The sequence below is a fragment of the Meleagris gallopavo genome, chromosome 20 (assembly GCF_000146605.3).
Source record: "Meleagris gallopavo isolate NT-WF06-2002-E0010 breed Aviagen turkey brand Nicholas breeding stock chromosome 20, Turkey_5.1, whole genome shotgun sequence".
In the NCBI taxonomy this organism is placed as follows: domain Eukaryota; kingdom Metazoa; phylum Chordata; class Aves; order Galliformes; family Phasianidae; genus Meleagris; species Meleagris gallopavo.
In genome coordinates, this window is record NC_015030.2 from 4,855,303 (window position 1) to 4,881,002 (window position 25,700).

General features: G+C 50.0%; 2 protein-coding genes across 3 annotated transcripts in view; one reads left to right on the forward strand and one right to left on the reverse strand.

Annotated features, from left to right (window-relative positions):
* Positions 1-15,895, forward strand: PGS1 (phosphatidylglycerophosphate synthase 1). Of its 2 annotated transcripts, none has more exons than XM_010721333.3 (9): positions 1-2,820; positions 3,729-3,806; positions 4,864-4,963; positions 5,603-5,792; positions 6,116-6,294; positions 6,740-7,273; positions 10,612-10,760; positions 13,318-13,461; positions 13,895-15,895. In XM_010721333.3, exons 1-8 carry the CDS (start codon positions 2,689-2,691, stop codon positions 13,435-13,437), a joined length of 1,482 nt encoding a protein of 493 aa, XP_010719635.1. In that variant the 5' UTR covers positions 1-2,688; the 3' UTR covers positions 13,438-13,461; positions 13,895-15,895. The 2 variants fall into 2 exon arrangements, with proteins under 2 accessions (XP_010719635.1, XP_010719634.1); XM_010721332.3 differs by having other exon boundaries at positions 1,066-2,820; positions 14,329-15,895.
* The window catches only part of DNAH17 (dynein axonemal heavy chain 17), a 27,750-nt gene continuing 16,186 nt past the window's right edge, over positions 14,137-25,700 (reverse strand). The window contains 29 exon segments of the mRNA XM_031556311.1: positions 14,137-14,510; positions 15,256-15,481; positions 15,962-16,105; positions 16,322-16,504; positions 17,388-17,570; positions 17,923-18,102; positions 18,186-18,377; positions 18,654-18,881; positions 19,016-19,143; positions 19,271-19,419; positions 19,496-19,689; positions 19,857-19,979; positions 20,155-20,325; positions 20,442-20,582; positions 20,653-20,817; positions 20,963-21,167; positions 21,543-21,665; positions 21,744-21,979; positions 22,071-22,263; positions 22,478-22,593; positions 22,854-23,061; positions 23,169-23,386; positions 23,461-23,556; positions 23,646-23,810; positions 24,009-24,242; positions 24,334-24,495; positions 24,884-25,150; positions 25,226-25,417; positions 25,520-25,684. Coding sequence (XP_031412171.1) covers positions 14,263-14,510; positions 15,256-15,481; positions 15,962-16,105; positions 16,322-16,504; positions 17,388-17,570; positions 17,923-18,102; positions 18,186-18,377; positions 18,654-18,881; positions 19,016-19,143; positions 19,271-19,419; positions 19,496-19,689; positions 19,857-19,979; positions 20,155-20,325; positions 20,442-20,582; positions 20,653-20,817; positions 20,963-21,167; positions 21,543-21,665; positions 21,744-21,979; positions 22,071-22,263; positions 22,478-22,593; positions 22,854-23,061; positions 23,169-23,386; positions 23,461-23,556; positions 23,646-23,810; positions 24,009-24,242; positions 24,334-24,495; positions 24,884-25,150; positions 25,226-25,417; positions 25,520-25,684 — 5,235 coding nt within the window. The 3' untranslated portion in view covers positions 14,137-14,262.

The window sequence follows — 25,700 nt, forward strand, 5'->3', positions numbered from 1 at the left end:
GCCTTACCCCGCAGTTTCACTTCACCTCTCGTTTCTGCAGATGAGATTTTACATTGAATAAGTCTCTCAGCTCTATCATGAGTCTGTGTACCAAAACCACAATTTTTAAAAATAGAACAGACACAGAAAATCCCTCACTTATATTTAGAGCCAACTTCTTATGCAGAAAAGATTTGAGGCAAGTTCCTTTTAGATCTGTTTTCTCTTTCCGGTTAACTTGATGATGTGGAATACATGGGAAGGGTTCCCCTCCTGTCACCAGTTTCTATTTCTCTGAAAACTCCTTTGTTGAAGTGTGGAATTTTGGTGATTTCTTCATAATGTTACGTGGTTTCTAATTGTTGCGTGTTGCACTTAAAAGGATTGTACTGCACTGACGTGGTTGCTTGAACTTTTCTTCTGTCTCTGTGGGCAGAAGGTGCTGGTTTGATAGTGGCTGCTGTGCTGTCGCTGCTGTTGGCCAGAGCAAAATCCTGATTTGCTCTGTATATGTAAAAGTCCTAAGCTTGCAGCATAAATATGTGCCGAAGTTTCTGCAGTGAATTAAAAGATCACACAGTGTAGGTGTGCTCTAAGCTGCAGAGGCAGTGAAAAAAGCCAGAGTGTGTGGTTGATGGCTGTCAGTACTGTGTGGAAGGAATCTGGGGTCCCTCCTTCAGCAGCAGTGGGGGCTCCTGTGGATCTGGGCTGGGTGTGAGGCTGTGGGTTAACCTGCAGTGCCCGCTGCTTGCCAGAAAATGGCTGCTTGGAATTGTGCTTTGGGAAAGTGGATTCCTGGCCTCTGTGTGGTGGCTTCTGGAGGTATCGTTGGCCAGGTTTGACTCACAGAGTAATAAGGAAAATGGTTATCTCCTTTATTGATTAGTTCTTACTGTATAATGCCAAAAAAAACAACATAAAATTGCTACTGAGTGTCAGTGTGGCAGCCTGCGTGCAGCCTGCGTGTGCCTCGTGGGAGCTGAGCAAGGTCCCGAGCAAGTTCTGTGAAGATGAACTTGAGAGTGCTTAAAAACCAGTATTTCTTGTATTTCTTTTCTGCTTTGAAAGGAGAAACCCCCCCTCCCCCACCTCCTCCTCCATCTACAGTGGAACATTTCAGTTGTTTCCAGCAGCCATAAGTCAATATCGCTTATGGATGTCAAGTCTGAGCACAGTCCCCATGATCTGCTGAAAGTCACTATCCCAGGAATTCTTGCACAAACTGACTCAGATGTCTGTTACAATGAGTAGTCAGTGACAAACTAGTGGATTTTCCAGGAAATGCAACTGAAAGCTGCCTGGCTTCTGCGTAAGGGTGTTCGGAAACCTTGTGAAGATCCAGTGTTTTATCATGAAGCAAAGGAGTGAAATCATTTTCCTGGAATCTGTGGTCATTTGGGCTTTGGATTATGGTAAAACCTAAAAGTTCCTTGTAACAAATTCTGGTAAAGGTCGTAATCAAGTTTCTTGTTGGTTTGTGGTGATGGCAGAAGGCAGCGGGGTGGGATGCAGGCTGGTGGCTGCCCCCAGCCCTGTGGGACTCAGCGTTCCTCCCAGATGTCCTGGTTGGCATTGGACTCCTGAGAGCGGGTTTTGCAGACCCGAGTGTTCTCTGCACAGTTTGGGGATGGAGTTTGGTCACTCATTCTTCAATTCCTGGATCTCATGAGAGTCACTGCTGCTAATTGTGTTGAAATGTGGTTTTGTCATGTGGACAAACTCCCACCAGGAGTTATTGTATGACTGGATGGTTTTGCATGCATGTTAAGCCTGCAGAGAAGAAAAAACGCCATTTACTTCTTGTTATCCCCTTAAGCATGACTCTCAGCAGTAAGTTGGTTTCTTTTCCAAATGACTTCAAAGCACTGAAATTTATTATTTCTTCTTAAAGAATGAGCTTCCTGCTGCTTCCCCTGTAGTTACTTTGAAGTTTGTGAGAGGAGCTTTGACCTTCTTTTAATGCTTGTACAGAATGCAAGTGGAAGGAAGCCATGAGCTCCTCGGTTGTGATCCTTAGCTCATATTGTGTACCCCTCAAAACACACGTTGTCCTTGGGTGTGTTGTTCTGCCGCTGGGACTTCGTTGCTTTCAGGCACTTTGCACGTTTTAGATCTCTTTGTTTGCTTGTTTTGTTTGTTTCATTAAGGAACTTCCAAAGTATTGTGACTTTTACAGTGTCTTTACTTGAAATAGAAACGTGTAATCTTTAGCCTGGCTGAGAGCTAAGCTAGAAATGGCAGTGACCAAACATCATGGCAGAGCTGTAGCTTGTGTAGTTGGGATGGAGTTCAGAAGTGATTGATGACAGGGAGAGCAGCACTGCCAGATGCCTGGTTTGTGGGTGCTGGTAGGGTTCACATCTCAGCCTCTTTACCTTCTGACCTGTTTGCTCTCCTCCTTCACTGTTCTGGCGAAGGAGTTGTTTCCCACTGCCAGTTGGGACAGGAGCTGATGATGTTAACACCTGCCACCTTTTGTGTATGTTTTTCTATTTCTAGGTTTGGTTTCTGTGAAATATGGAAAGGGAAAAGCCTTCTTGCCTTTGTGGATCCTTATGATTGCAGCTGGTCGCAGCTCCTTCTTTGCTTTGGAGGCTGTCTGTAGGAAGCAAAGGCTCTGCCACACAGAATTCCTCCATCTCTCTTCACAGATCATCATGGCTTCTCCTAGCCCCACTGCTCACCCCGCCGGTTCCTGTGATCACAGCCATGCCTTGCTCCCTTTGCCCAGAAGGAGCACACAGGTTCCAGTGGATCAGGAATCTGGTTCCAGAGTTTGGGATCTCCAGCTCTCACGTCAAGGTGCTTTCTTCTCCAGCTGAATTCTATGAACTCTTGAAGGTAAGTTGTGGGTTCCAGGTGCGAATGTTCTTTGGGAGCAAGCAGCAGGGCTGAGGTGAGGATTTGTTTAGCATGGTTGCATGAGTCTTTTGACAACATGTGTTTGAAGTGTGTTCAAGTACTTCTGAAACATGATCTTGGCTGCAGCAAGCTGCTGGAGAACAGGCCTTGTGTGGGCTGTGCAGGTAGTGTGAGCCAGCAGCTCCCACCTCTTGGCTTCAGTGGTGAGCAGAGAAGGAAGGGAAGGAGAGCTCTGTTGACCAAGGTCTCCTTTCACCCCCAGGTGGAACGAGAGAGCAGGGCAAATGCTTGGCACAGAGCCTTTATGTGGATGTTGTGGAAGGCTGTGATACAGCTCATGGCCAGCTAATGTGTGGCTGCTTAAGCAGCTGTTGATCTTGAGGAAGGCATTAACTTGTTCAGAAGCAAAACTTGAGGTCTGTGGCACCACTCAGTGGGAGGTCGTTTGGTCTGATCCCCTGCATAGACTGGGAGCAACTTTGAATTTAGATCCAGTCAGGTTCTGACTAGTTCACAGGGTGGGATACAGAGGTTTAAAGCAGAATGAAAGCTAGTGTGATAGTGTGATACTGATACAGCCCAGAGCTTGCAGCTAGTGCAGTGTAACTGCCCTTGTGTTGAAGAGTTTTAGCAGGGACAAGTTCCTCAGCTTCCCAGAGAACATTGATTTATTTTTTTCTTTTTTTCTCCTTGATTTTTGGGTGCAGCAGTGGTGCTGATGTTGCTCTAGAAAGACCTGTGTGTTCGGCATCCTTGCTGTCAGTGTGCTGTTATTTCATTGTGCTTTTCCTCAGGTGAAACTAGAGCGTTTCTGTGGTTTGAGCAGTTAGATCCCAGCGATCACAGTGACTGTGAGTGAATCTGAATTTATTTTCTGCTGTTCTCAGGTGCAGATAAAAACAGCCAAGCAGCGAGTGGTGATGGCTTCACTATACCTGGGAACTGGGCTCCTTGAGCAGGAGCTGGTGAGTATGAAAGAGGATTGAGAAATGGGGGTGAATGCAAAAAGAAAACACTTCCCTTTGCAAAAAGCATCTTGTTCTGCAGGTGTGAGAGCTGTATGTGAGGTGCAGTTCATGAACTTGTAATTTCCTTAAAACTTTCATACAGATTTACTTGTGTACATTTTTTCCTCTCACTGAGAGCTTTCTCGTGGTTCTTCACTGCATTCATGTATTTATACTTGGGGTGGAGGAGGGAGGTGTATGCAGTTCTGTTTTAAGCCTTCGCAGAGCCTTGGAACTAGTGAACATATGAATTCATATGAATGAACGAGCCTGGGTGCTTCTGACTGCCAGAGGTTACTGGCACAGTGCTCCAAGGGCTTCTGCAGAACTGGGGGATGATGCTTGATTTTCCTTGTCTGTGTGTAGTCCAGTGTTTTGTCCTGCGAATGCAGTATGCAGATTCAGTAGTAGCTCTCTGCATTTAAGACAGAGGTCAGTTTTGCTTTGTGTTGTTTACCTTTTCTGTTTCCTGTCCTTCCAGAAACAAAAGCATTCTCTAAGTCGTTTAGGGAGAAGTCTGACCTTGGCCAAATAATTATGCTAGAATCAAATTTCACTGCAGGGTAAAGGTGGACAGAGTCCTGCACAGCAATTTTTGCCTGGTTTTGTCTGGGCTTGTACACGGGACTGGAATTTGCATGTGACAGACAGACTTGTAGCCATGGGATAAAACTGCCTCTGTATAATTTGTGCATTCCTGCCAAGGTCTTTTGTTGGTAATGAAAGTCTGTGATTTGGGAGCGATGTTGAAACTTTTTCTGCTAAAATTAATTGCTGTTCAGAGGCTGGAAGAATGTATGCCTGTAAAATTGATGCCCTTTCATGTGCTGCTTCAGGCTGATAGAGTAGGATGCCAGTCTGACAGATGTGGTGCCTAAACTAGCAGTGTTTTGCATGACTAGGAAATACTCAGAGTATGGAAACTTTCACGACCACTGACCTCCTGGTTTCTGAACACTTTCCTTATAAAGCTTGACTTGCTTTTCATAATGACTAGTACAATCTCTTTCTGCAGGTGAATTGCTTAGAAGAAACACTGGAGAAATCATTGCAAGCAAATGAATCACCAAACCTCAGAGTTTCCATTCTTCTTGACTACACCAGGGGATCTCGGGGTAGATATTACGATACCTTACTTTCTTCAAAAGCTTATTTTAGTCAGACTGGACATGCTGTCATTTTTCAGAGAGACTGTCTTGGCTGATAGGACCTTCAGGCTTAAATCACATAAATTTCAAAACCTGTCCTGTTGTGTACCAGTAATTGTGTATTCCCAGAAGATTTTCAAGCTGAGCAACTGTTCTTCAGAAAGTAGTTGATAGGAGCCAGAAGATCATCGGGTCAGATGCTGTGCTCTTTGCAACTTGTGCTTTCTTGCTTGCCTAGTTCACTTGTCAGTACATTTGTCCTCATCCATCGTGCTCTTTTATATTTTCCTTTTAAGGAAAAGTGGGGGAGTGTTGGAAGTAGCAGCACTCTTAACCTTCTGCAGTGACTTTGTGTAGCCTGCGTTAGTGCTAAGTGTGAAACGGTGCCCGTTCACCTACAATGTACAATTCTACATATAGATATTACTGGTGACCTAAGTGCAAATTAAAGTGATTAAAAAGAAAAAATGCTTGTAGCTGCCTCATGTGCTGGCACTGTACTTTGTGAGCAGCCTCTATGAGCAGCCTCTAGCTGAGGAGCTGTTGTGCCATGCCATTACGTGTTCCTCACCCGTGGTGAAGCAGTGAAAGCTCTGTGTCTCCCAGGCAGGAAGAATTCTCGAACAATGCTGATTCCACTGCTGCAAAGATTCCCTGAACAAGTGCGTGTCTCCCTTTTCCACACCCCAAACCTGCGTGGGCTTCTCAAACTCCTGATTCCAGAGCGTTTTAATGAGACCATTGGCCTGCAGCACATCAAGGTCTATCTCTTTGATGATAATGTCATCCTGAGCGGGTGAGTCCTTTCCTCTTCAGGCCTTTCTGTGGTTGATTTAGCTGAGCTTTTGATGCCACCAGAGTTGTCTGAACTTCATTATTTGCAAACCTTCTTTCTATAATGATCATAATAATGCTCTTCTAATATGGAAAAGCAACCGTTGGTCTTTCGTACGATCTTCTCATATGGAAGAATCTTTCTCAAAAGAGAAAAACATATCCTCAAGATCCAAAAGGAGTACTTTAGTCTCATTATATGTGGGGTGAGATTTGTAACTTAAGCTGGGGTGTTCAAGTTTGTATGCCTATACTCTGTTCTGGAACTTTTCTTTTCTCTCCTAGTGCAAACCTGAGTGATTTGTACTTCACCAATCGTCAGGACCGCTATGTTCTCCTGCAGGACTCTCCTGAGATTGCAGACTTCTTCACAGAGTTAGTGGATGCAATTGGAGATGTGTCTCTGCAGCTACAACAAGATGATACCGTCCAGATGATGGAGGGGATGGTGCACCCTTACCAAGGTAGGAGGGGGTCTCCTTTTCTGGTTGGATGATACGATCCAGAGGAAAGGAGTGATTTGTAACTTGGTATTAATGTCTGTCATTTTAAATGTGTGTACCTATATTGAAAGCTTTGTGAATATAGTGCAATTTTTGGTAATTAGTATTTTGTAGTTGAGTCTGTTCTGGGAATCAGATGAGCGCTGAATAAGGAAGAATACTGAGAACAATGGGTTTTTCAAGCAGCTGCTAATCAAGTTTCTACCCATCTTAGAGTTGGATGGGTTTTTTTTCCTCTGTCATGTGGCTTTGCTGCTTTTGAAACGTGTTCTTCAGCCTTGGAGGAGAGAGTTGTGTGGTCTTTGTATTAACTCCTTGTTTTGATATTGGTGTCTGGCTACTCAGAAGGTGATGCATAGCTTTGTACCTTTAGGTCTCAGATGTATCTCTCCTGGTTTTCCTACAGGAGATAAGGTGAGATACTGTGAGATAGCAAATCGAAGAGTGATGGAAGTGATCGACTCTGCCAGGACACGACAAGAACTCCTTCATGCAAAGACTTTCCACAGCAGCCAGCAAGGCTGCTCCACGTTACCCCAGCATGACTCTGAAGCATCTGGGGGTCTGAAACCAGAACCTGACACATGGATCTATCCCTTAATACAAATGAAACCTTTTGGGATTCAAATAGATGAGATGGTCACAGAGACACTGCTGACAGAGGCTGAACGAGATGCCAGGATATATCTCACCACGGGCTACTTCAACCTGACACAAGCTTACATGGACCTTATTCTGGGCACTAGGGCAGAATATCGGATTCTTCTGGCCTCACCAGAGGTGAATGGTTTTTTTGGTGCCAAAGGGGTGGCAGGTGCCATCCCTTCTGCCTATGTTTACATAGAACACCAGTTTTACAATGAGGTCTGCTGCCTTCATCAGCAGGAGAGGATCCAGCTGCAGGAGTACTCCAGGGCTGGATGGACTTTCCATGCCAAAGGTAAGATGTCTGTTTCTCAGGAGGACTTGTTCAGAAAGCACGTGTGCTTTGCATATATTTTGATTGTGTGACTGGTGAGGGGATGGTTGGGTGCTGAGTCCAGATTCAACCTCCAAAAGTACTCAGCCAAGGTTTGAACATCCTGCTTGCCTAAGTCTGGAAGATTTGAATCACCCAGCAGATAACCATGCAAAGTCATATCTTGTCTCTCGATTTCCAATTTAAATGTAGTCCTAGGGATTATACAAGAATCATCCTGATGTTGACAGTAAGGTACAGTAAGATACTCAGTGTGAGTGAAAGAAGGCATCTAGATGGTTATTTATACATACATATATGATTCTGGTAGTAATTGTGATTCCTGTATCCCTCTTGATAGTTTGAGCAAAGAGAAACAGTGGCTGTGTCATGGGCCCAGTGCTGTGGGCATGTTGAGGTCCTGGATTCTGGGTCTTCCTGGAAGCAGGGCTTTGTGGGGTGACCCACGCTTCAGAGAATTTGTACCAGCTCCCCTTTATGGCACATAGTGAAGTGCAGGGTACTGATTAGGTGCACCCTTGTGCCTTCTGGGAGCTGGAGGGGAAGTTGTTGAGAAATGGATATTGCTTAACAAATGTAAATGATAAAAAAAAAAAATAAATAAATGAAGTACTGTCATCACAGCTTTCTGCAGAAGACCCCAGGTTCTTTCTTAACAGAACATTCAGGCCAGTCTCAAGCCCACCTTGACCAAAGTGTGAATATTTTGCCCTGACTGGTTGTTGCTCATTGTCTCTCTGAGTTTTCCTTCCAGAAAATCCAGATGCTGATTCTACTCCTACATTATACACAGCAGAATGAAGTCATGCAAATAGTTGAGGACTCTTGGCTGCTTACAGCAGGAGGTGTGCGCTGTGCAGCTCACTGTGAGTAGCACTCAGCCGCACCGAGGCAGTTCTGCTGTGCATGGCAGCACCTTCTGCTGCTCTGCTCTGGGAGCAGCACGCTGCTGTCACTGTGTCACTTCCTGCAGTGGCTCACCGGTCCCCCAGGGCAGCATGGTTCCTGTAAGCAGTGCCCCATCTGGCACTCTGACAACAGGCCGGTTTCCCCAAGCTGTGCAGAGGGGCATTGTCGCTGTTTGCTGCACGTGTCTGGTGAGAAGGGTGGAAGGATGCACCCTGAGCCAGCACAGGCCTGTTCCAGGGCCCTGACCAGTAGTTCAGCTCCGTTTGTTTGTTTGTTTGAGATTAGCTGTTAACGACTGTGGGAATGCCTCTATCTAACCGGCTTCCTGCAGGGCTGTTGGGAAGAAGGTTCAGAGGTGACAGGGAGAGAAAGCTGCTGAGTAGGCCTTCTCTTGTCTAAAGAAAATACACACACACACACGTTACTGAGTTGCCTATATATAGAAGCTGCGAGCCTTCCTGACGGGTGCTGTGCCCTGGTGGCAGTGACATCAGCCTCTGCAGCTGCAAAGCCCTGCCTCGGTGCCTTGTGGTGCCTGCCTGGCTGGAAACATTGTGTGTGCTGCCTTCCAGGAAGCACCTGCTTGAGGGCTCTGTGCTTTGTAGGTTGCTCCTCTTGCCGGGCACTGCTGGCTCCCAGTGGGGTTTCCCTTGTTGGCCTTCGCTGTGCATGGCAGCTCTCCCAGTATCCCAGAGGGCTCCTGCCCATCTCTCTCTGTGCTGCAGCAGGAGGCTGTGAGCTGCCTGTGCTCTGGGAGCAGTGCGAGGGGCTCAGCAGAGCTGTCTGCTCTTCAGGAGTCTGGCAGCGTGAGAGAGGGCAGGGCAGAAGGGGAGAAAGGAGGAAACCTTGGGGCAAGTGAAAGGTAACCTCCTGGAAGCCTGGCTCCTGGACTGGGGCACGACTCTTGGCAGTGCCTGTTACCACTTGGTTCTCATGCTAAGATGAGCCTGCCTGCAGGCGTGTGGACCAGCAGGTTTCTGGGTGGAGTGCTGTGGGTGACGCAGGGCTATCTTTTGGGATTAGGGTCCCTTCCATGTTAGTGTCAGGTGACAGAGTGCCAGGCAGGTGGCTGTTTGCTCTGAGATAAGCCTGTATTGCTGCTATTGAGTAGTGGCCGGGAAACTGCTCTTCCTCTTTCTGGAAAGGTGAGTCACTGTTTGAGCAGATCCTGCCAGGTGGCCATAAAACTAGAGACACAGTAAAGGGCTGCTGCGTGGCTGCTTAGAAAGAGCAAGACAGTGGCTGCTGCCTGGCATGGCTCTGTCTGCAGAGATCCTCCCAGCTTGGGCATCAGCAGGCTGTGCAGCTGCCACGATTGCTGGCACAGCCTGCAGGAGGTACACTGCTGCTTGAGTACCTCCTGGGCTCCTTACCTTCCTCTCCACCGCTGTGGGGCAGTCCGTGGGGCAGCCACAGCACGAGCAGTGCCAGCTCAGGGCCTGGAGGTGCAGCTGAAAGCAGCAGTGAAGCTGCTGATCGTGTGATGTGGGGGTGGGGAGGAGGTTACAGGAACCAGCGGTGAATCGGCAGCTTCTTACTCAAGGCATTCTTGGAACTGCTCTGGGGTTGAGTTAGGAAACCTGCTTCTATTTTAAGGCCTAGGTGGTTTTTATGGTACGATTTCTTTGTTGTATTCTCCATGTGACTGGCAGTGGGGATCAGCCATCCCTCAGGAGCTGCTGGGGCTGTGCCCCCTGGGGAGGGCAGAGCTGCGTGGTGGGCGGCCTTGCGAGCCTTCATCCTGGCAAGAACTGAATTCATCTTCTGGTGAAGATCACTCCCCAGGAAGCGAGTGGGCGTAGTAATTAGCACTTCTCTCACCAGTGCTTATTTCATGTGAATTCACCTGTCAGAGCAGGAAGATGCCTCTTCATGCCGCTGCCTTGTGAGGTCCCAGGAAGGCAGTTGCTCACTGTGCCCTGCTCCTGGAACAGACTGCTCCAATGCTCATGTACCTGTGTGGATCTCCATCCCTTGATGAGGGTTTTCTTCTTTTTGCTGCAGAGTACCGGCACGTTGTTTGCCTTATGTCAGTGCATCTGAGATGTTGTGTTGCAAAATGACCTCTAGCTTAATGACGATTACTCATTCTGAATTTTTGGGGCCCTCTGTGCAGTGTATTTACATTCTTAAGGGCACGTCATGGCAGCCCCTGTGAAAAACATGCAAGTTTGGACAGTGCAGGCCGTGCAAGTGTACCCCAAGGATCACACAACCATCCAACTTCAGGGAAGTGTGTTTTTGAGGGCTGCTTTGTGTCGTGATCACTTATAGTTGCTGTAAATCAAACATGTTTAATTCATTTCTTCCAAGTGAAGCAATTGTTTGAGGCTACCCCAGTCATTTCCTTTGTCTGCCACACTTCCTTTCTTCTCCTGTTTTTCCTGCAGGCCTCTGGCTGTACCTGGCAGGGAGCAGTCTTCCCTGCCTAACCCTGATTGGGTCTCCTAATTTTGGATATCGATCCGTTCATCGTGACTTGGAAGCTCAGGTTGCAATAGTGACAGAAAATAAAGCTTTGCAGCAGCAACTCCACCAGGTAAGCAGCTGGGGAGATAACGTGGATGCTGTGCTTGTTGGTCACATAGGGAATGCTGATGACGCAGTTGCAATAAAAACCTACAGCCACGATAATTCAAAACCTTCTTGAGCATAGGAAGTCTCAAGGAGCTGTCAGTTAAGTGACTATTGATGAGATGCCTGCTACAAGTGCCTGTTTCTGGGAAATGGAGGCCATAATGGGAAAGAACATGTCCCCAGTGAACTCGAGTATCGGAGTGCTCAGGCACTGGATGCTGAGAGACACAGGGGATCTGCTGGCTCTGTCTGCTGCTCATGCAGCACGCTCTCAGGCCTTATCCCCTAATATTTGGGCATTGCCAAGGTAGCAGCATGCTGAGCTGATGAGGTCACGCCCCAGGGACCTCCCGTCTCACACTTCTGTAGGACTTTGCTTCTCAGGCGTTTGGGAAATCCTTTGCAGGACTGTGAGTGCCAAGCAGTTAGCCCTTGGGTGGCTGCCCGTGGTCTGTGGAGGTGAATGAGGGCAGCAGATCTTAGTGTAATTTCTACAGTAAGAGCATTTCTGGGCTGGTTGGGTTGCATTGCCCACGAAATTACAAGCAGCAGCTCTTAGTGTTGACACAAGCATTTTTCAGTGGCTTAATGTTCAGTGTCCTGGCTTTTTCTTTTCTCATTAGGCAGCTTGGACTGTTCAGCACTCTTGCTGCTTCTCCAGTCCCTGTCAGTCTTGACTTCAAATCTCCTGTGGGAGCTGACATCGTCCCCTGTAGTTGCTCTTGTAGTGCTCTGATGTGAGGAGTGTTGGTTTGGTGCCTCTGTGTGCGACTTAAGGATCTGAAAAATGCCTTGTATTAAGCTGAGTCTTGGCATAAGAAGGCACAGATCAATGGGAATTGCCCTATTGCATCAGGGCTCTTCCACAGAATGAGTCAGAGTGTATCTAATCAAAAACAATTCTATTACTGGAAGAGTTACTTGAATATTTCAATTCATATCTTGCCTCTACTTGTTTCTAATGGAAGGAGAGAATCAATGAAAACATGACAGAGGAATTTTCTCAAACAGTGCGGCAGTGATCTAATTTAAAGGGCTCTGAATGATTCCCGTTTGCTGGAAGCTGATTCTGGGATTGGCTGACTGTTTACTGTTCTGTGATCTTTGCTCAGAGGACTTAATTTTATGCCGAGGTGACACAGCCTCTAATGGAGTGCTCTCTCCTTCTGTGCAAATTACAGCTCCATTCAGCGCTCCAGCTGAAATGCCATTTTCAGTTATATGAGCAAACAGAATGCCCAGTGCCTTTTTCAGGGAATCAGATGCGTTCTGGACTTTTCTATCTGACATTTCTTTCTTTGATCCTTTATAAAGTTTCGGCCTTCTTACTAATAACCTTTGAATAATAACTGAGCTTTTAATATTGCAGCTGATGTGCAGCAGCCACCTCTTAACTGTGATATGTAATACTAATATACTGTAATATTAATAACTGTAATATGTAATATTACAGTTGTGTAATGTGTACAGTGCCATGAAGCCCCTTTGGTTGTACAGCATTCAGTTCCAAATATCACCTGTTTTTTAAAGTAGGGGGTTGCAAAGAAGAGGGGGCTGGATATCTCACTGAATGAGCAGAGCATTACCCGAATTTCAGTTCAGATAACTGCTCTCACTTCAGTGATCAGCTTACCTCACCGTATCAGATGACCATGACACAGAGGCTTCTTAGCAGGACTGATGATAGCATTTTGGGTTTCTAAAATTAGGCTGATTTGGCGCACACACTTTGTCTGTTCCTGGCTCGTGTTTCTGTGCTCCTTTCCGATGCCTGGTTCCTGCTTTCTGCATTGTGCTCTGTGTTTTTTCTGTTGTTTGTGACAACTAAACTAGTCAAAAAATCAAGTACAGACTTACAGGAGATATCTGCTCCTTGTTTGCCTGCGAATCTAGAAACCTAACTGGTTTTGGTAAGAAAACCACTTCTATTGGATTAAAAATCTGCTTACACGTGTGACTTGGGCAAGTATTATCATCATGATGGTTCATTTCCTCCTTCAGCAGTGTTGTGTACACAATAAAGAAGCCTAAGTGTTTCTGGTAATACAGTTGAAATCATGACTGCGTATTCATTTGAAAACACAGTGCTTGAGCTGTGTCTAGAAAGGAGTGCGTAAGCCAGTCTCTTGAGATTATGATGTTTCCTTTTCTGGCAATTACAGCAAGGGATTTAGGATTTTTCTGAAATTACAGCTGTGAGAGGGCTAAGCTTCAAGGCACACAAAGGCAAAACCTTCTGCCTTTGCTGTTTGTAAGTTAAATTACTAATTCTTGAGGGTGACTTTGTTAGTGCAGTGGTAGTTACCCAGAAGGAGTGCTGTGGTAGGGGATTGGCAGGACAGATCCTGTGCTGTCTCTTGGATTCATTGCTCTGTGAGCTGTGCTGCATGGAATGAGATTCTTATGCTCAGGCTTGTGAGAATCCTGGCAGGATCGTGGCCAGTTTTCCGCCTTGTCTTACAGGCTGTTATATCTAATTTAACACTTATATCTTACTGGGATGGTTTTTCTCTATACAGGAGCAGGAGCAGCTTTACCTCTGCTCAGGTGTGGTGTCGTCATCAACATTTGAGCAGCCAAGTCGACATGTGAAGCTGTGGGTGAAACTGGTAACGCCTCTGATCAAGAATTTCTTTTGAAAGAAGCAGAGATTGCAGCTTTGGGTGAGTTTTCTGCTGTTCTTTTGGGGAATTATTTTATAACAAGTTGATTATTTTATAACAAAGAGACAGGCATTGGCTTCTGTGTGATGGCCAGAGCAGCTCTCATCTACTTAACTGGCAACACTGCTGATGGAAATTATCTTCTGTGAAAGAGTAGAGCAAATTCTGTAATCCAGAAATAAAAGGACTCCATTTTCAGAGGTTGAGTGGTTCAGAGCTGACTTTTATCTGAAAGCTGGGAGGTGGAGGGTGTGAAGGTTTGTCTCTGTGTGAGAAAGGTGAGCGTTCCGCAGTACGTGGGACTGCCTGGCTGGGTCCCATTTGTCCCAGGCAGAGGTGCTGGGATTTGTGGGTTGTGCAGGTTGACCTGTGGGCAAACTGCCAAATCTGTCCTTTTTTTTTCTGTCTGATTTAAACAAATATTTCCATGCAGGAATACGTACTGCGTATGGCTTGATAAACTTCTGCTTGCAATTAGCACTGAGTGATCAGACACGTACCTGTGAAAAGGAGGAGGACTCTGAGAAGGAAAGGAGTCTGGATGGTTGCATGCTGTTCTGTTGGGCTCGCTTCAGCAGCCTGGCTTGAACCAATGCTTTATCAGAAACCACCCACTGAAAGCCAGTATCCATCATGAGAAACTCTGTGGATTGCAAGAGTACTCTCCACACAACAGCAGTTCCTGCGCTGTCTTTATTAATACTTTGCAAAACTAGTTGTGGTGCAACCAAATTTAGGCTAAGTTACATAAGGGGTTTTGGGCAAGTGAAAGCATTTGCTGCTTTCCATAGCCATGGGAGTTTAGATCTGCAGAAGCAGAGCGACAGCAGCAAGGATCCACTTGGCGGCTTTTTCTTTCGTCTTCAGGTTAAAGGTCCAGACATAGGTGGGACCTCGCATCCGTGTCTTATAGACAGGACATTCGTAGACGTTCTTGGTGTCCATGCGGTCCACGGGGATGGCTCTGATGAAGATGACTGGCATCATGGGGGTCAGCTCCTTCAGCCGAGCATCTGCGATAGATCCAGAAGGGATATCCCACCGAGCACCTGCACGGTTACAGAACTGGCATGGTACCAGCAGCCCGATGCGTTTTCACTTCAAAATGGCTGTTTTTTAACTACTAATGGGTGGGTAGGGGTTGTTCCAGCAGCACGGCTGGAGAGGGTAAAGTCTGAAGGTTGGGTGGCCATGGTTTAGTAGTCGTTGGGGCTGACATGTTGGCGTCTCACTGTGACTCATGAATGCATTTTGCCTTGCTGTGTGTGGGATGTCTTCCCTTCAGTGCAGGTTTGCAGGGAAGTTGCCTCGGGAGAGGCAGAACTCGGCTGTGGTGGGAGCTACAATAACTGACTTGCTCTGTGCCCTTGTTTAAGCTGACTCTTTTGGTGCTCTGGTACTACCATCTCATTCCCTCTCGTTCTTTTTAGCAGTAATTATTTATGTTCTGAGTTTCCTGATTTGTCTTATCCACGCATTAAACAGTAGTGTAATGTATTTATTTGTTAGAACCGTGCAGCTTAAAGCAGATGAGTCCTCAGGTTCTCAATAGGCAGTCTGCCTTTAGTTTCTGGTTTGTGAATCTGCATGTAAACCGAGCTGCTGCTGCCCTCAGCTGGTTTGTGTCTGACACTGGCATGGGATGAAGGCTCCACTGCTTGGAGCTTTGTAGAAGCTGCCCCCAAATTTAGTAAGTTAGTGAGCATTAACACCTGCTGTGTTTGCAAGAGTTACTAGTTCTGACCTAGGATTTCTCTGTGCCTGAAACATCTCCTACAGGATGTAATCTTTTACCTTCCATGAATAATCCGTGTACGTAGGAGCCTTCTCTGGGTGGAGCTGTCATATCCTCCTTGTTTTTCTTGGTCACTTCCACTGAAAGGCACATCTTGTCCAGTGGCCATTCATTTTTTCTAGCCATGGACTGCATGATAGCAGTGAGGAAAGACTGGGGATTGAAGAACCCTGCCAGCCACACCGTCACAGGCAGCACAAAGTCCGTTGTCCAGACTTCTAGTTCCTGGAAAACAAAACAGCAAAGTACTGTAGAGCAAAGCCTGGCCTTTGGACAGTGGAGCACTGCTTTGACGTCACAGAGCAGAGCTTCAGGTGCTGGGCAGGCTGGGGTGGTGTGGTCAGAGATGAATAAATATCAGATTGCACTGCAGCGATTAAACTCCAACTGTTCATTTGGATTGTAATAACTACTGCTGTTGTTTCTTTTTTAAGTACATGGTTTATTAATATATATATATATATATTATATTTTTTTTTTTTCTTGAGATGTATAAAGTTACATTAGTCATGTTCTTTCAAAACAGTGTCATATACTAATGATGATCTCGTCTCAACCTTGGGCTCTCATTGGGATAACAGTTCAGGTACTTTAAACTGCTTAAACTAACATTGAAAAATAAAACAGTCAACTACCAGTGAGTCCTGATCTCCTGTGGTATCTACTTGCTCCACGAGCTTTAGTCTTCAAAAGAAATCTGCTCACCCTTATGCGAAGGAGCAGGTCTGCATACCAAGCTCCTAAGCTGAGAAGGGAGGGGTAGGCATAACGGGTCCAAGATTCAGGCACGTTGTCGTAAAAGAGAGCATTGGCCAGCTCTTCCATGTCTGATGTAATCGTTAGTTCTCCCTTTAAAAAAGACAAAAATCGGGGCAGTTGGACCTGAAGAAGCAAGGCTGATGGCAGTGTTTACTTTCAAACCCTGTACGAAGCACAGGGCTGGTGCAGAAGCAAAGGCAGGCAGCAAAGTGCTTTGTACAAGATGGGCTTTGAAACAAGCAACAGCTATTTGCAGATCACAGGAAATTCTCTGGTAGGGAAAGGTGCTTTCAGCCCAGCGCATACCTTCAGCCCCAGATCTAATTCTTTCAAAGAGCGCCTGATTTCATGGGTCAGGATGTTCATTCTTTCACACTCCTGGAAGGCAACCACCACGTATGGTGTCTTATCCTCTGCTTTAGCCATGATCTCTGCCATGTTGAATGGCTCTGGCAGCTTCTCAGTGATCTCATCTAGGACTGACTTCACCTGGAAAAAGTAGAACATAAAGCTGCTGTTATTTAAGGAAAAATGCAGTGAGTTAACAGTTAAAAGGCAGTAAGGTTTTTTTCTTTCTCTGCCCTTGTGCTTTCCCATGCTTCTTCCTTGATTACTCATGCTCCACTCTTTGACTGCTCTTGGATCTTAAAAAGCTGCAGCTCGTTAATAGCCAAGAAGCGAAGGAGACTGAAATTCAAGTATAAATGCAGAGCCAGGAGAAAAGCTTTTATTTTTTTAATTAAAATTTAAAAAAAGTCTGTGTTTTCAGTAGTTGTTCTCATGTGTGGAAATTACCAGGCATGCTTTATTTACTGAGCACAGCATGTGACCTGTGTTATGCCACTGCACCTCTCTCTCTACCCAACTCTGAGCGCTGCTGCCTTTGGTAACTTCGCTGTTTCACACTGAGCAAAGCCAAATGGGGTGGGCAGCATTTCTACCCTTAGGGTTTCTTGGGGTGAGTGGAGGATTGCAGCTGATGGTGCTCAGTGCTGGGTGAGCCGGGCCTGCCTGCTCTGCGACTGATGTGGGACCAGGGGAGGGGGAAGGGAGCCCACGGGACACCATGGCCACTGCTGTGTGTGCCGTGGCTCTGGGCTCTGCTTCCTCAGCAGCTGTAGAGGGTGAAGCTCCTGCTGGTGTTCACTTACAGTGCCAGTACCAAGTGGGATGAGGAGCCTGGGCATGGGGCCCCAGTGCAAACACGCTCCAACAGAACCTTCTTAGCAGGGGTGTGTGCCCTTTGTGGAGCTTGCTGCTGTGCCAGCATCCTCTCTGCAGGTCCGGCTGTGATGCTGAGCTGTGTTCCCTGCTCAGCTCTGCCCCCCTCCCCGCCAGCCATCCCCACTAAAGCAGCAACATCTTCACTTACCTTTTCCTCGCGGGAGGCACCTGAGCCACCTCCAGCATCAGATTCCTTGGGCTGCATTTCTAAAACTGTCCGAAAAAGCCTCTCGGAGGTGACGGTCAAGAAGCCAATCTCAGCGTTGGGATGGAGGCCATAAAGGTAGGGGCTCTCTGGTGGCAAATTGTCATTGATGTACTCGTGGTAGCCCTGGGCACGGATTGAGCAGATACGTACACACAAATGCAAATTTCCACCTTGAAAAAGGCATCATCACTTTCTGCTGTTGGTGCTTCACAGCTGCCTGCTGGTACTTAGGATGATTTTCCATTTGTTTTACCTCAATCTGTTCCTTACCACCCCAGCCACAAGAGCTGTTTTTCCAGTGATGCTGCATGTTTCCACTGGATGGAAAAAGCAGAGCTTTTTTTTTTTTTCCTCCACTCCAGCTTGGGTTGTGTGAAGGAACTCTGACCAGCGCATGCTAATCCAGAGCAGTGGTTTTCCACAGCAAACTACAATGCTAAGTATCGCCTCTTGTGCTGAGAATGCTCTTCCCTACCTTATAATCCAGGCTGGGTGGGATCAGGAACCCCGGGGCCAGGTGCAGCTCCCCGTCCAGCATCTCCACACTGATGTACTCGCTCAGGTAGGTGCGACACAGCCGCCGGTCCCAGTCGTCTGTGATGTGCCCTCCGTACATGATTTCACCAAAGAGGTACCGGAGGTCATCCCATGGCACCTACCAGAGACGCTGCCATCAGCTGGCTGCAGTCCTTACAGGGCTGCTCTGCTGCGTGTTAGGGCTGCTGTGTAGCCCTTTACCTTGGGGTTAGCCTCCAGGTAATTGTACAGGACGTTAATGGAGATGGTCAGGTCCCCGTTGTTGAAGGGGTAGGAGCGGTTCCAGCCCTGAGCACCAAACTTGCGCCGCTCTGCCACCACCGCATGGAAGTAGCAGAGTGCAAACAGGATGCACTTGAACTCGATCTCTTTGCTGCACATTTCCAGCGTGTCCTGCAGGGGAACGGCAGCGAGAGAGGGCTGGAGAGTGAAGAACAGAGGCTGCCATCTCATCTGACCATGGGTGACAGCAGAGGAGAATCGAGGAGTATATATCTCCAATACAGAAGCAAACCCACATATAATTCCATCTTTAAAAGGCTTTCTGAATGGTTAACCATTGCTCTCATTTGTTCATTAAAACACTTAGGATCTATTTGTGCTCCTGTGACTCCCCGTGGGTGAGACTGCGCAGTGGGAGGGAGCAGTGCAGGGAAGCAGCACGGGTACCTGGGAGAAGAGATCGAGGGCTTTGTGCAGGTTGGCGTGCATGCCGGTGGGCGGCTCGTTGGTGATCTTAATGGCATTTTCCAGCAGCCCCTGTGGGATGATGTGTGTCTCGGGGGTGGGTGCTGGCTCTGCGCTCATGAACACACGGTAGTCGGGGTGGCTGCCCATGCTGTGCCGCTCCACGCGCTTCTCCAGCGTGCTCAGCCAGCGGGCCACCAGGTGGATGTTCTGCAACACAAACCCTATGTGCTGTGTGCTCTGAAATTCGGTTTCCCACTGGACCTCTCCAGAAGGCAGCTGCATGTCAGGCTGGGGACGCTGCTAGGGCAGTGTCACCACTGTGGGGTGATGGCTGTGCCCACCTGTAGGATGACCCAGTGCCCCTGTTCTGCTGCCACCTCCATCGCCTGCTCTGCCACCACCTCCTGGCCCTGCCCCAGCGAGACGTTGTGGATCCTCCCGTTGTCAATGGTGAAGTTCAGCTTCTTGCCTGGAAGGGGAGGAATTGGCTCTTTGTTAGTGCTGATGGGAGCATAGAGCAGCTCCTGCTACGCAGTGCCTCAAAGAGCACTGACCCCATTGCCTGCGTGACGCAGAGCAGCTGGGACCCAGCTTACCCAGGGCTTCCACGTCCTTCAGAGGGTCAACTCCAGGTGAGAGAATGAAAAACACGGGTGTGGAGGGGCTGGTCTCCTCATACGACTTGGAGAATTCCACACTCCTGCCTTCCACAAACTTGCTGCCCATCTTCTCTTCCACAAAATTCCTGCAGGAAAGCAGCACCCACCCGTGAGCTGGGGACATGTGCTGGCTGCAGGAGGCTGTTGGTGCAATATGGGCACCTGACAGCGTAGGTCATCCTGTCGGGCCGCATGCAGCGCAGCATGCACAGCTTCTGCAGTGCTGTTTTGTTCTTCCACTCCTTGGGGAACACCTCCTTCTCGGGCACCTCAGACTCAACAAACTTTTTCCATCGCTTGGCGGAGCCCTCGATGTCACTGTCCAGGTTCTTGAACTCATCCATCTCTGAGAGGACCTGCAGACACAGCTCCTTGCTGGGCACTGCCTCCCATCTTGGGGGGGATGAACAAAGAGCTGTGTGCTGCAGTGCTGCTGGTTTCGTGTTCCCTTCCCAGGCACTGCAGCTCATCCTCAACCCACCGCTGTGCTGCACTTAGGACCATGTCCTGAGCTGGAACCAACCTTGATGCCACCCCAGCCCTGGGGCTGCAGGAAGTCCACGGGGGATGTGACACCGGCCTTGAAAGGGAAGCGCAAGAGGAAATCCAGCTCCGCTGGGCTCACTTCTTTCTTGATGGCCAGCACCTGGTGAGCCAAGAGCATGGGCTGGAGGCTGCTGCACAGGAGCCCCCCCACTCACAGCCCCAGCAAGAAGCTCTGATGGAGGGTAGGGTAGCAAGGGAGTAAGAGAATGTGTCTAAAGTAATAAATTCACATCCAGTACCAAACATTGGGAACCCAACACATTCATTCACATTACCTGGAAGGCAACCTGGGCCAGGAAAATGAGTTTGTCCTTCTCAAAGAGCCCCCGGGCGGTGTACATGAAGACTGAGTAGGTGATCTCATCTGTCAGGTTGATCACCCGCTGCCTCACGTCCTCAGCCTCAGCTGTTCGCTGGATGGCTTTCTCGAAGACCACATTGAATGCCTAACAGAGAGGGTGGGCTCAGTGCTGTGCTTCTGAGAGCTTCGTTAGAGGAGTTAATGATGAAATACCCCACCCCTGCTCCACTGAAAGCAACTGCCGCCTGGCCTTACGCTCACCTTTAGGGAGAACTGGTAGATGGGGTTGATTTTGTTGAGGTCGCTCAGGATGAAGTACAGCAGGGATGCTCGTTCTGCTGCTGGCCGGTAGTTCTCCCTGGCCACGTTTATTTCCACTTCTGTGACTTTGGCTTCCTTCACCTTGAGGCACAGGAGTGCAGTGTCACAGCCGTGCCCCGCAGCAGCGCCCTGTGCCCGTGCTGCCAGGTACCTTCTCCTCGATCTCCATGGCCGTGCGCTTCGTCGTCTCCAGGTTCTCCACCAGCGCTGTGTCCCCCAGGAAGTTCCCCGAAGCGGCGGAGAGCCGGGCGAGCAGGGAGTCCTCCAGCTCCTTCAGGTGGATCTTGAACTCATTCTGGCTTTTTGTGAGATTCGCCTGCACACAGCACCCAGGAGAGCTGTGAGCCATGGCTGTGGTGACGCTGCTGCCATCACTGGGGGCTCAGCAGCCCCAGTGCATGCAGGCATGCAGCAACCAGGAGCAGCCCCTGCAGTGCCCAGCAGCTCATGTGGGCTCCCACCTTCAGTGCCTCCAGGTCGGGACGCTCCTTGGCCACCACAGCGGCCAGCAGTTGGTCCTCCAAGCCCTCCCGTGTCACCAAGAAGTTGATCAGCGTGCACTGCGCCTGCATCTCAGGTTTGTAGTGCGGGTTGAAGTACTTGGTGTGCAGGATCAGGCGGAACTGCGGGTGGTACTCCACTTCTTTGTCTCCTATCTTAATGTATCTGTTTGGGTAATTATGTTAATTTCTGTGCGATTGGCAGTAACTCATGCCAGAGAGAACCTGATGGGGACAGGGAGGTGGAGGTGTCTGGGAGGGGTCAGGGGCTCAGCACAAGCCCCATGACTGAGCACACACCTGTGTGTGCTAGGAGCAAGCCCCCCTCCCCCGTCCCCGTTTATCTGGATTTATCCTGCAGGTGTGCACAAGAACATGCTTATCAAATAACCAAAAATGTCCCATCGCCTATAAGCCCCCGCCACTGGAAATGCATGGAAAAAGTGAAAAGTATGGGATGTGGCCAAAGCTCTCGTATGGAGCTGCCGTGCAAAGGGGCACAAATGGGCATCACAGAGCAGCATCGGGTCTGCAAGCCTACCTGCCCTTCTTGATGGTGTTCCTACCCAGCAGGTGGTCCAGCACCGGCTCCACTGTCTCACCAATGTCCTCAATCAGCAGCGGGTGTCCTTCGGAAACTGCCTGCTCAATGGTGTCCAGGTAGCTGTGAGTGGGCAGGAGTGGGGCTTATGGGGAGCTCAGGCAAACACACCCCAGCCACCCCCATCCCTCCCCATCCCACCTCCTCTGGCCCAGCCGGATGGCCATCAGCCGCTCCCCATATTTATTCCTGATCCACTTGATGCCCTGCAGTTGGGCGTCCACCACCAGCGGCCACCGCTGCGTGTTGCAGAGGATCGTAGCGTTCTCGGTGGACGTGCGGTCGCTGGGCAGCCCCTGGTTGCTCCACGTGGCCACGTCGGCGGCGTCGGTGAGGAGGCTGAGGGGGTCCAGCTCCGGTGTGGTGGGAATGGGCACCTGAAAGAGAGAGGGGACATTGGAGCCCCAGCCCGGAGCAGTGTGAGCCCCTCAGTGCTGGGGCAGAGCCGGGGAATTCAGAGCCGCACACCTTCAGCCCCTGCAGGTAGGGCACCCAGCACTTCTCCATCAGCTCAGCCCGGTACTTCTTGGTGAAGTAGCCGACGTAGGACACGAAGGCAGAGATGAGCAGCACATCCCCACACAGCGTCTTCTCTTGCTCCCTGAACATCTCCACCGACTCGGCCCAGCGCACGTTTTCAGATGCCAGCCCCCCAATCAGCCTGCAGACATTGAGCATAGGATGGGGGCAAGGCTGGTACCACCCCTGATCTGCTGCGATGGCAGGGGCTGCCTCACACAGGGTCCACAGCACCACCCCCTGCAGTTCCTGGCCCCACTCATGAGTGGGGATTTTTAGTCTAGGGAAGCGAGGACCCTGGTTCTGTGCGGGTCCCAGCACAGGGGGAGGCGATGCAGAGCCCATCTGCACGGTACCTGTTGGCTAACATGATTACTCTGTTGGTTGCATCAGCCTCCTGCTGACATTTGATTTTTTCAGCCGTCGCTTTCTCAAACTGCGCAGTCAGAGTTGCCAAATTGGCATTCAGGTCCTTCAAAAGACAACGCGCTCGCTGTTAGCTCCCACTCACACAGAACACCACGCAGTGAGCAGAATGCCAGGAGAGAACTCAGCGGGAGCAAGGAGCTCAGCGCTCACTGAGAAGACACAGCTGCAGCCGGGCTGGGGCTGCACAAGCGATAACCATCTCTCATTCACTGGCTTCTCATCAGCCCACAGCCATGGGGACACTGGCCAAGGCACACAGCCGCAGTCCTGCAGCCACCCGGCCCGGGGGGAGCGCGCACTTACCGCAATTTTCTTCTTAATGCGGCTCAGTTTGTCTTGTGCCTCCGCCAGCTCCGCGTTGGCTTCCTCCAGCGCCAGCCTCTTGGGCTCCACCTCGCAGTACACATTGTAGAAGCGGACGATGTTCAGGCACCAGGAGCACAGCCCAGCCGCAGCTGTCGACTTCGACATGATGAACTCTGGGTCGAAGGTGGGGTCCGATTGGTAGCGCCTGCGGGGGGGGGGGAGACAGCCCTGCACCTCCTGCTCATGGGCACACGGCCCACCCTGGGTCCCACGGGTGGCACCGTGCCGCAGGGGAAGCAGCCCTGCGCTCACTGGAACTCCTTGAGACACGCCTCTGGGATGTGCTCCTTGTCAAACTTCTTCAAGGCATCCAGGAAAGTGTCCACTTTCCCCATCATGATCTTGGCCGCCTTCCAGCTCCTGTCCTTGGGGATCTTGCCGTGCGGAGCCGTCAGGATCATCACGGCTGCCGTGACATTCACCACCGCTTGCGGGGGGGACCCGAAGGACTTCAGCTCCGTCAGGTTATTCTGGGAAGGGAGCACGGGATGCTGAGCACCGCCGGACACAGGGCACCTGGTCACAGTGCCGTGCTCTCTCATACCTTGTTGAGTGTGTTGAGGGCTTCCTGTGCAGCGATGAGTGCGGGCTCAGCCTTGGCCAGGTCGGTCTCGCAGGCTCGCTGCTTCTCAGCCACGTTCTGTGGGGAAGCAAGGGGCAAGGTGTGCTGAGTGGTGCTGGGTACGGAGCAGTCGGTGCCGCCAGCGGGTGCTGCCCAGGGCCACGTACCGTGTTGATGACCTGGACCTTCAGCTCCTCCTCATCAGCGATGGCTTTCTCCTTGCTGACCTTCTCAGTTTCGACTCCCACCACGTAGATCAGTTTATCTGCGTCCTCGTTCTTCTGCTTCAGCTCTGCCTCCTGGACCGCCAGCGTTGCTTTCAGGTCATCCACCTGAGCAGGGGGGGATGGGAGAGGTTGGGCACCATCAAACCCTGGTGGGATCAGCGAGATCCTCGGCTGGAGGCTACATTGCCACCTGTGTCCCACCAGTCCACGTGGCCCATTGCCCAAACCGAGAGCTCTGTGTGGGGCCAAGCCCTGCTCTCGTGCCCACCATCCCTCCTCAGGATGGAGCCGGACCGTGCCCACCTGCGAGGCCGTGCTCTGCAGCTTTGTCAGGCCATTCTCCAGCCTCTCAATCTTGGCAGTAAGCTCACTCCTCTTCTTAGAGAGCAGGGTTTGGTAGAGCTTTATCTGCTCCAGGAAGGTCTTTGGTGTGGTGTAGTTATAGCGTCGCTCCACAGCCAGGTAGGTCTGGGACATCTCCTTCACACTCATGTGGACGTAGGACATGAACTGGCTGATGGAGACCTTGACCTCAGGCTGCAGCAGACCAGCACAGTGAGCTTTGTAACACTGTGCATGAACGTGAAGGGTAAAGCTGAGTGCTAGCTGCATGCCCAGCAATGCTCACCTCAATGTCTCCCGTCTCCTCCAGGAATCTGCTGCTGACAGACACCAGGGCGTCCTCTGGCCACTCGTGGAACCAGTCAATGGCCGTGCAGTTGACAATGGCGGGGAACCTCCTCGCCCGCACGCGCAGAGTGGAGCCCACAGGGGAGAAGCACAGGATCACCTGGAACAGGCAGTGCTGGTGAGAGGGATGGCTGCTGCATGCGGAGACTTCTCCGCCCTCCCACTGAAGTCCTGTCCCTGTGCCCAGGGATGGGTGGCAGTGGTGTGCCCTGCTCTGCTTGGTGGGGACAAGCCAGCCCCAGCTCCCTTTGGCCACAGCCAGGTGGCTGCATGCACACAGCCCTCCGCTCAAGAGGGAAACCTGTGGGTGTCAGCAGCTGCACCTCTGGGCCTCAGGGCACAAGGCGCTGGGGATCCTTTGAACACACCTTTCGCTCACACTCATTACAGCATAACAAAACCACAGCAGTTTGCGTCATGTTTGCAAACAGACTTTGGATTAAAATGTCAGAAGCCTTCACAAACACCACTCCCGGGCACACACCTACCTTCAGCTGACGCCTGACTTTCTCTATAAATAATTTCCAGCAGTTTTCCCTTGAGTCTGGCAATCCGAGGAACTTCACTTGTGGCCTCATGGCACTGATAATGTCTTCCAATTCATCATCCTGGAAAAGCCCCGGTACCTCCCCAGATGCCAAGAAGTCATTGATCAGGACCAAGAACGATTCCTCCGCCACTTGGGAGTCCGTCATCAGGAACACTGTGGGAACATTCTTTACGGCTGCCTTGATGTACTGCGAGGCGAGGTCCAGCTGGGGAAGCAAGGATTGTCAGGGCATGGCTGAGCTGCCCCGGGGTTGGGGGGACGCGGGGAGACCCACTCTCACCTTCAGGTCTGGGATGCTGTATCCCTTCCTCAGTGTCATCTGAAACACCTCTAGAGAGCTGATGTAAGCAGCAAGCCGGGAAAGGCTCTGCTTCCCGCTGCCCCCCACCCCCACCAGCAGCGCGTTGCCTCGGGGGGACTCCAGGATCCGATTGATTCTGCAAACGTGAGACACTGCGTCCTCAAAGAGCACCTAAGGAAAATGTAAGAGAGGGATTACTGTCCTGAATCACAGTGCCAAAAGTGAATGCCCCCAGTCGTGCAGTGCTGCGGCAGTCCTGCAGCGTGAGCTCACCAGGTTCATCACCGCGTTGATCTCATTGTAGCTGTCCAAGGCCTCCCCCAGCAGCTTGTTGAGTGATGGCCAGCTCGGCACTGGCATGTACTTGGGCTCCCTGATGCCCTGGGCAAAGTGGCAGTAGATGTTGGGCTTGGCAAATACTGTCTCCTCGCTGAGGTCCTGGAAGAGGAGTGGC